This window comes from Trichoplax adhaerens, genomic scaffold (genome assembly GCF_000150275.1).
Source record: "Trichoplax adhaerens TRIADscaffold_6 genomic scaffold, whole genome shotgun sequence".
Lineage (NCBI taxonomy): Eukaryota > Metazoa > Placozoa > Uniplacotomia > Trichoplacea > Trichoplacidae > Trichoplax > Trichoplax adhaerens.
Window position 1 is genome coordinate 1,236,808 of NW_002060948.1, and position 10,944 is coordinate 1,247,751.

The window sequence follows — 10,944 nt, forward strand, 5'->3', positions numbered from 1 at the left end:
TTGCTATTACATGGCGATAAGCCTAAGTATCGTTCCTTAGCAGTACTGTCAATACCATCAATTACGGTCGATTTCTGGCTTGAAAGAACGATACCATTGACCGACTGATTTATTGATACGCATACTGTAAAGGTAGTATAAAAGTGCTACTGTATTTACGATTCCTACGCGCTTACAGGTCTTTCTTTGACTCGCAATTAGGCTTTACAATGGTCATCGCTTTTTAATGACATGGTGTTATCTTAGACTATAGCATGTTTTACTGTTATTATTAATTCCGTTTTTATTAATCGACCTATCCGCTATATTTGCTTGACATTTTTGATCGTTTTTGTTAGCACTGGTAGAATATTATGATGTAATTATGAATTATTAATTGCTTCAACACTCCCAGTAGTGTTTGGAGTTGATGTTTTTGTATTTAGCTTTGTACAGTAGCGTACGATACATTCAAAATTGCTTACTGGTACGATAGACCGTCTAGTCTAAAATACTGTAGTTGTATTGCACAATCCTGTACACTTCCAATTTAGTTTTGTAGGCAAAAATTGCACATATCCATGTTTATGTATTTATCATTCTATGCTCTTGCATACTTTTAAAATGATGTAAAGTCTACCTAATGTTGGACTACGAGAATTTAGTACATGAGCAGCGCTTGACAATATGTATTATTCTACTCAGAACGCGATTTTCAAGCATGTTCTTACCCAACTGTACAGTAATCAGTGCTCTCCACGTTTCCAACTCTTACAAACAAACCTTGTTTATCGTACTGGGCACGATAGTAAGGTCCTACCCATATATCTCTGAAATTGTGATTTGCACATCGCAATATTTATTTTTATTAGTATTGACTGATGGATGACTAGATCACTTCTACAGTACAGTACAGTAGGTATGCCGCTATGCTATGTTGATGGCAATTGAATGTTTTAGTAGGAGCAACTACGGTTTTAAATGGACCCCAATTTTTCGTGTCGAAGCCATCCATTTTAAAAATTATATTTTACTGTTATATATAGATAATAATTCATAATAACATAGCAGGGACTAGGAGTCTCTGGCCATACTCTATATCCTATCCATTGAATAAGAGAAGAGAATGGCTGCTAATTAGCGAAGACTTTACTGTGTACAGTACTGTAGAAAGGGGTTCTGTACTGTAATGTACTGTACTGTAGACCGGAGAAGGTTTGGTATAGTACACAAGACACTACTGTTCTGTACTGCACAGTAGTGTAAGTAACCTGATACAAACTGACATTCGCTATGAATAGTGAAAAACGATGGGTAAAACGTCTCCAAAATACCAATCAATCAATCATAACAGTTACGGATCTTGCTATACATGAAAGTCTCATTAGAATTGAGTTGAGCAGGTAATAGCGCTAAATTTGCAACTGAAACGTAGAGTAAAATAGAATCATGGTGTTAAAAAGTAGATGTTTTGAAATGGCGGTACTCCCGACAGTACATCCTGTACAGTGTACAGTCTACAGTACTGTATAATATTAGTGTACTGTACTGTACGTAGAACAATGTACTGTATTTTCGGTCAAACTATCGAATGGAATGGATCACGTGGTACAGTAGTATACAATAGGCTTACAGTGACGTGCAGACAGTACTGTACTTAGTATTGTACTGCCGAATGGAAGGGATCACATGGTACGGTATTGTACAAAGCAAACTATCGAATGGAATAGATCACGTGGTACTGTCTTGCACAATAGGCTTACAGTGACATGCGTACAGTACAACAGAGGACAGTACTGTAACCTACTGTACTTAGTATTGTACTTCTTTTTCAACTTGCAACTTGTCTCCAAGTTGGGAAGTTAATGCTAATTTCATTTGGCTTGCCCCAATTTTTCTGTGTATTACTATTATACCATACAGAATAGAATGTTGACGCCATTCAACTTGATGAAGTTGAGGGTTTGCAACCAACCAGTATTGACTTCAAAAGTACTTTACCATCGTACATGACATTAATTCACCAACTTGTACTAACTGGTCGCATTAGATAATTGATGAAGGAGATTGCTTCGAACAATACAGTACTATGGGTGATATTGTACTATCTATTTTGACAATCAACATAGTGATACTGTTAACAATATCGCTGCAAGACTCTAGTATAACTGTCAATATGGAAATGAATTGAGGTGTATAGAATAGAATCGAGACGAGTATACAGACTAGGCTGCCTACCTATGGCTTACTACACCATCTCCAATTCTCTATGCTACAAGATTTCTCACACTTATTTACCCTACTAGCCCATAACATCCAGTTGTGTCGTCCACCTTCGACTCTGTTGTACGTTTAGTACAAAGACAAAAACATCGATCATCATCGATGGAGATATCGTGGTAGTAGGATGCATTTTACAACACTATACTACCTTACTGCTAGCTATTCTTAGTGCACTGTAGAAATATTGATAGCATCATTCACTTCAAAACTGACTGGAAACGCCAATTCCATTCAATTCTTTCCACATTTATCAATCAATCACGTAAGAAATCGTAAACGTTGACAAATCGTAAGTACTCTATATCATTTCCAATGGGATTTTGATTCAGTATGATCGCTCCCCCCCCCCCCCCCCGCATAAAATAAAAAGTTTCCATTTATTACGAATTTCTATCAGCTGATCCAAGTTGATGCCTCAAAGTTACGTTAGTTTGGTAATCACCAAACTAGTTCATCGTCAACTTAGCACTTATTAAGGTTATCCATGATCATGATAGTAATCACTGTAATCGGCAACTATCATTGACCATCATTGAAGCTTTGCCTACCAATCGGTAGTATTCGTAAAGAGTCTTACTGTTCTAACCAACAGTCTCAACATAAGAGGGAAACGATACGTATCCTGATGCATTTTTAGCATGGTAGTATTGATTACTAGCTGACACTACCTCTAGAAGACATACATTATTTTATATTGCTTAAAGTTAGCAGTACGTATATGCTTTTACCAATAGATTGCTAACTTTCAAGGTCTTAAGATGGCTTCTTTGGTAATACTTGAAGAGTTCGAATTTGCCCAATGACAACGTCGATTGTAGTAAATGGTGTTGTTTGTCAACTCTTCGATAAAACGTCTCATTTACAAGACTTTGAATGAAAGCCGTCGCGATCAAATTATATTCATGATCTATTTTTCGCTTTACAAGCCATCTTTTTTCTTTGAATTTGCTGTAGAAACACTATACTAGACGACCCATGTTGTTATCATGACTTGTAATTTTTCCAAGAACAATACTTCTTTAATGACTTACTGTTTTACACTATATCATTACAATGTCTTTTAAGTGGTTTTATTTTTTTTTTGAAGACGCTATTTGTGTGTAATTATCTACAAGTAGAAAGAAATCTTTCACAAAATTCATCTGTGAGAATATATTTAAGTAGCTTGTTTGATTAATTAGTAACGGTTAAATTCTAACCGTAGACGAGTGGGCATTACCCTTCCTTTTGATTAGAATGAAGTTAGAATTGAGGTTTTAATTAATTTTTATATGCAAGATCAAAAAAGAGTTAGCGACTTGTCTACTACTCTTCAGTCTCGATATTATATCGACTTACAGGAGTAGATTTCATTTATCCTCAACTGTTGTCGCCATTCCATTGACATCACAGTTTCCAGAAAGTTGAGCTTTTGCTAATACAATATTGGTACAGTAGATCAAAGCGTACAGAACAGTAGAATGCTAAAAGTCCTGAACATTCTTCTTTCTTGAGTGCCAAAAGGTCATCGGTTGAATCGATAAATTATTCTACTATAATACATTATATACATATACATGTAGGTATATGTTCAACTACGTCAATATTGAAATTAAGTATTGAAGAATATGTAATATAAGGGTACTGTACATTTCATCTATATTTTTATTCGTGCTGCAAATACCAACATGCTTGCGGAAAAAAATCTTATAATTGACTCTATGTATTCTCCAAAGGACCTATTATTATCTGACCGCTTAATTTTTTTGTAGTGCAGTTGATATTGTACGCCTCTTCTAAACATGCAAGTGCCTATAATTTTCGGTCGGTTTTTACATTAGCCCTTTGTGAATGGTTGGTTATGCAGTACGGGCAAGTGCCTATGATTTTCGATCGGTTTTTACATTAGCCCTTTGTGAATGGTTATACAGTAAAGGCAAGTGCTTATGATTTTCGATCGGTTTTTACATTAGCTCTTTAGGAATGGTTATACAGTACAACGTTACTTTTTTCTTTAAACCCAGAATTATACCATTAATATTGTACAGTACTACTCTATTCTAATTATCTCCTTATATGGTCTATCTATCAGTAATTTTCATAAAATTATTTTATTCGTATGTATTTTACACATGTGTGAACGTGTTGAGCGAGAAGGCTTGACTAGCCTATAGTCAACAAGGTTCATGCTTGTATAATATCGACCAAATTATACCCTACTTCGTAGATGCGGATAGTTTGTATTTACATACTCACTATCTCGTTAAGGGATCTTTTATCAAACTATGGGTTACAATTATTCTACTTCTACTTCTATGGTACTCATTCAGAATCTGTAAGAGGTTTTATAGTCTGTCAATTTGAATCACACGATAGCACTGTAATTTTTCTTTTGCAAGTTCCTAATTTGGTAAATGTATAAATATTGTGAAACTGCTATTAGCGTTTACGTTTTCAATTTACAAGTACTTTAGTTATCGCATCTGTTTTGCTAGATTGAGTGTGGGCCATGTTCTAGTAGTGGTTTTAAGGGTTTATCATTCGACTTCTTGCAACGTTTAGCAATTAACAGTAATATTTTTATGATTTGTATGATTCATCGAGCTTTAAAGTCTTATTGTTCTATCATGACTTACGAACTACAAATCACACAGTAATTGAATTGCTTTGGCCTGTTATGCACGAGTACTGCCGGCGACTTTATTAGAATCCAAATGGACACTCCCTATTAGATAGAGCAGATATAGATGATCCTGTTATCTATCTGATCGGAAATTGTTAAATTGAACAGCAGTTACTTTTTGATCATCTCATACAGTATGTGCATATCTACTCGGCATGTTAGTTCAATCGATACAATGCTATAAAGTGATATTATTACTAATAGCACGTCGTTAAATTTAGGTCATTATTTCGCTGCTGAGTTTTTGTGTTGTTTTAGACTCGTACTTAATCAATATGACGATTGTCTGCGGCTTTCTAATACATATACGGTGCTATTTGTTGTATTGAAATTGTGCTGCATTTCGTGCCGCGCAGGGTGAGCATGGGGTAGTTGAATTATGAACGAATAGTGAGTTAACTAAATTTACAATTGACTTATTTGAACAATGTGTAACACAAATTACACTAGAGACTGGTAGGCCATGATTACCCCTATGAGACTTCAATGTCTATATAATTTCTACGGTATATTGAATTAAAATTTAGGTCAAGGCATTTAACTCACTAATTTTAATACCAGCAGCAGAGAGAGACCCGTTATTGGTTCACACTAGAGAGCCTTTAGTTCAAACAATGTATCAGTAATTATTGCATTCTATAGTGGATGCAATTGTTAAATACTGTATTGCTGACAGCAAATTGCAGTGCTAATTGGCCTAGATTGATTAATATACTGCACTTAGTCTGTCATATTCTCGAAGGCTTAATTTTTATATAAAAATTTTCATTTTTAAAATTGACTATAGTTCTAATTATACATCATTAGTCAGACGATTATTATGACATGTTACATAGTAAACGTTTATTTGTTGATTTGTTAGACCGAAGCAAAATAGAACTGCACCTATTTGAGTTCTCGAATACGCGTATCATTAGAGTAAAGGTTAAATTTACAAGCTTAGCATAACACATAATATACCACAGAGATGACCCTTTATCTTTGATTTAGTTTGGATGTGACAAAAATACATGTGAGATATTCCTATACTGTAATTTAAGCTATCGAACCTATAGATATCATGTACGATGTGTATACCTGTATCCATTTTTATCCATGGATGACTATGTAAACGCCAGCTGTGCCGTATTTGACAGCGCAGCCTTGACATTCTGGATACAACTGTTGTGTAGAATGATACTACAGTAGGCGGAATACTGTTTCATAATAATGCATATACTACATTGTCTGTCCGGTGGCACCCATGCTGTGCATATAGAAACAAGTTTCTTTAGATTTATTTCGACTCCCATCATACGGTGGGACAGTTTCATGCTGTTGTCCTGTATTCATAATAATAATCATTATTGAACCTAGCGAAAAAAATATGGAAAGCTTAACGAAATGCCAATAGCCTACTATTCTATCAGTCGGTGCCATGTTGCTGTATGATGAGCGGCCATTGTCTGGAAAGACGACGATGTTTATAACATGAAGGTTAAAAACGCTAAAAATAAATACTGAACGCCTTGAGTGCTGTCTAGAAAGGAATGCGATGGCGTCATAACGTAGACGTGATGATTAAGATATTCGAGTCTATACTGTATAATTAGTAATTATTTTGCCGGTCTAGGACGATACTATCATATCATCGACATCAAGATCTGCGACAATGACTGTATTATAAACGTTACCTTTCTGATACTTACTATTACGTAATAGTGGATGATAATGGATATTGCCAACATTTTTAACTATTAGAATTTCCCTATCCAAACGGCTACGTTTTATTTTTTAACTGTACTGTAGTAAGGGATATACTGTATATCATAACGTACTGACTTCTAGTATTTTTGAAGCCAGCCCTGTGAATTATACTACAATAGGTACCGTTTTGTCTGCTTTTACTATATAGATCACCGAGATTATACTGGACTGTACTGCGAGCGGCATGGGGGATCGTTCCATGATATATTATTGATTTGCTTCGGTATATGTACAGTACAGTATTTAAGCTACAATAGTTTCATGTAGCATTGTACTCTTGATTTTAAATCAGAAGCCTTGCAACAGCGATTAGATCACCTGTAGCGATCACTGATTTTGGGTTATAATTATGTTCAATCGTGTGCTTTTTGTAGATTGGTTATTTTGTAGTCGCTCAAATATTGTCTTGTATTAACTTATTGGTAGACCCCTATTATTATTTTGATAGTACTGTACTATACTACTCGACGTTTACAAGAAGATTGGAAGCAGAATATAGCAGCACGTTATTTACAAATACTGTGTTACGTCTGATTCTTTTTCTTCAGAAGAGGTATTTAATGACCAAATGAAATTAGTTTCAAGTTATCATTTTGTATCAATATAGAGAAAAAAATGCTACGTTAAATTATTCACTATTCAGCGCTTCCTATCGATTGTATTGGTTGATATTTGTCCTAGCTACCAATATTCGTAAACTGACATGATGAAACCCATGAAAAAAATGATATCATATGGTGCTGTATTGACGCGCTAACGAGTTGACTATATAATAAATAAGCAAATTGACACAAAAGGAATAGAACACAATCTTGTATAAAATCGTTCATTTAGACGTAAGTAAGTCACACTATTGAATGCATTGTTCTTGTATCGTTTATCGCGGAAAATTTCGATTATTTTACTTGCAAGTTAAGTTTAGCTCGAGTGATCGACCAATTCGATCATAAACATAGAAGATAAATCAGACGTTTAACCACAGTATCTCTGTATGGGAGGAGGGGAGGAGGGGGGGGCATCGGCGCCGTAGGAGGCTATGATGAACGATTTCTGAGACGCTGTATTTTGTTTTTAATTAAAAGCCTGAACTTACTAGTCACGACATTACAGTCTATTCTAGTTGATGATAATGATAACTGTTAGCATTTCTAGACATAATCTACTACGTCAGTTTTTTATATCATATGGCTTGGCTAATTAATTGAGTTATCACTGTAATTACGGCTTTGCTAGAGTCTCTTCACCATGTCAATTAATTAATGTATCACAAGTGGTAACGTCAATTGGTAAATTATCTTCGTCAATACTGCATCATCGATGAATCATTGATTATTAGACTGTAAATTGTACGATTTATCCTCCGATATAAGTACTAGTTTTTCAACTGTATTTACTGTATTTAATGCTGACAATGTTTTATAGCGTTATTGGAACCTGTCAATTTTATGCCTTTGATTAAATTAATTTACATTAAAATTACGAAAAACAAATAGTCTGTACCTTTTTTACTGTCAACCATTGTTTAAGAGCGTAATCAGTTGCTGTCATTATCTCTTACTGCTTACTGGCTATTACTTTAAGATTCCCTTACAGATGTCTTGACTTGTGAAAGTATAAATTTTTTCTTTTGTACCTTAATATCAAATTCATAAAATACTGTAATATTCTGTAAGAATCCGGGCCCAACTACAGTATCTTATTTGAACTATAGCTTTGCCTAGAATCGTCTTGGTGCACTTTTATCGGTTAAAACGACTTATCAATCTATAGCAAGAACAGCTCATAAATAATTCTTTATTAAGGCGTTATCAGTGTAAAAGAGTAATAAAATTCTAATTTTGAATGATTTGTTGTTTTTTGGTGATATTTTTACAATAGCCTAGTTCTTGGACAAAAATACGAAATATGATTCACTGGTCGCCATTTGTACAAGCATTTAAAAGGAAATATCCATGGGTTCAACTTGCTGGTCATCAAGGTCAGTTTAGAATATCCTGTGTAAGATCTGCAGGACCTGCAATCATAGCATCAAAACTTTTGTCAACAGAATAATAAAACCATCAGTATCTCATCGTGCAACAATCTTTAGATTATCGATACTACTACAATACATATAGCTGTAATTCAAGAAGATTTAATAATAGATAATTACTTGTCTTGCTGCGATACTTTCTTAATCTATCACAGTGGTAATGGTTAATAGATCAATTACTACCGTAGAATCTTTCGTTGATAAACGATCAAATAAAATTAATTTACGTTCGTGGGTGCGCTAATATTAATTAATTACTACTATTGTTTTACGTAATGTTATTGAATAGGGAATTTTAAGGCTGGTGAAGCGGGTACAATCTTGAAGAAATACGCCCCCAAAGAAAAGGAAGCTTTATCACTCTTGATGAGAGATATTTTGCGTCCCTACGTGCCTGAATTTCAAAAAGAAGTTATTCGTAATGATGAACGTATCTTTGTCATATATTAATTAACTTTATTTCTAGGAATGATCAAATCCCTATAAACAATATTATTCCAATGCAGTATATGTTTACGAGATATGTTGGCAACTTATTGGCCTACTTAGTTATTGAAATTACCGTTAATAGCTATTGATGTGAATATCTTTATTGAGAACATTTTTTAATAATTTCCTTAATAAATCGATTTACAAATAAAGGTTTTATTCAAATGCAAGATTTATTAGGAGATTTTGACACTCCAAGCGTTATGGATTTAAAAATGGGAGTTCGGACGTATTTAGAAGAGGAGTTACAAAAAGCTAGGACAAAACCGAAACTGAGACGAGTAATTCTAATATTTGTCACTGTTTTAGAATTGTTTAGTAATTACTTCAGTTATGCTTCTATTAAGTAATGACTCTATTTTTTCGTTTATTCTAATTAGGATATGTATCAAAAAATGATTGAAGTTGATCCAAATGAACCAACACCTGAGGAAAGCAAATTAAAAGCTATCACTAAACCACGATACATGCAGTGGCGAGAAAATGCTAGTTCCACTGCATCGTTAGGCTTTAGGATTGAAGGCATTAAGGTGTGTACAGTATATTGGTACTATCGTTTTACTCTTTTCACTTCCGATCAAATTATTTTACTTATTACACTACAATAAAAATTTGTATACAAGTTAGCAATGTGATTTACAATCCTTTTTTAATTTTATCGACTGTACTATTGTACATATGTTTTATATGTATTCGGTGAGATTATCAATTTATTGTACATCAATACTAGTTTATCTTTACTAATTTTTCTTAAATTATTCTTAAATAATCTTATAAATTCAGATTTAAATCTAAAAATGGCTTGATTTTTTAATTACGTGAGTAGATCGGGGAAGGTGCTCCGGATAAAGATTTTAAGACAACTCGCTATAAACCAGAAGTTGCCGTAACATTTGATAAATTTGTGAACAATAACAAAATTGTAGTAGTAAGTCATAGATTGATTGAAGTTAAATGGACGTCATAATTAAAGAGATTATAGCTGTGTTGTAATGTTAAATGATGTAGGGTAAATATATACGTCGCTTGAAAGCCATACGAGCTACTTTGGAAATGTCACCTTTCTTCAAATGCCACGAAGTTAGTTTTTTAATAATTATTTCGAAAATAATAATGATGTCTGATTGTTAAATGAGAAATGAGGTTATTAAGGATATATATATATATATTTATCTTGATTTATTGTAGCTGATTGGTAGCTCTTTATTATTCGTACATGACAAAAATGATAACGCAAGCGTTTGGATGATCGACTTTGGTAAAACAACACGTTTATCCGATGGAAAGTACCTAGATCATCGAATACCTTGGATTGAAGGCAATCAAGAAGATGGCTATTTATGGGGTCTTGATAATCTAATTGATATTTGGTCAGATATTTACAATGGACAAATCGAGAACATATCTGAGGACTGTAAGGATGGCAACGGCGTCGGTAGTAATGATTCGACGGATGTACCGGCTAGTACGAAGGATGTACCAAATGGTAAATCCGAATTAAGTGACGATTTCACTCAGAAGGAGATTAACCTTACAAGTCATGAAGAGAGGTAGTACCCTAAAAGCTTTTTATCTATTTCAAATGAATGAGGCCATTCCATTATCGAATTATTATATTGGATTGAGCCATTTGGCGGAAACTACAAGTTAAATTTAAATCTTGCCAGTTTGATTATTATCCGCACCAGATTTGACCCCTCAATTGCATTTAACAACACGGTCGCACTCCGCCACCATAGAACTTATTTGAAGA

At 34.0% G+C, this 10,944-nt stretch overlaps 1 protein-coding gene across 1 annotated transcript; it reads left to right on the forward strand.

Moving 5' to 3' along the window:
- Window positions 1–8,575: 8,575 nt before the first annotated feature.
- TRIADDRAFT_27232 (uncharacterized protein) lies at window positions 8,576–10,745 on the forward strand (the record flags this gene model as incomplete). The annotated part of the gene is made up of 7 exons (XM_002113214.1): window positions 8,576–8,648; window positions 8,992–9,132; window positions 9,345–9,472; window positions 9,572–9,721; window positions 10,018–10,119; window positions 10,200–10,271; window positions 10,380–10,745. 7 exons carry the CDS (start codon window positions 8,576–8,578, stop codon window positions 10,743–10,745), a joined length of 1,032 nt encoding a protein of 343 aa, XP_002113250.1.
- Window positions 10,746–10,944: the final 199 nt, after the last annotated feature.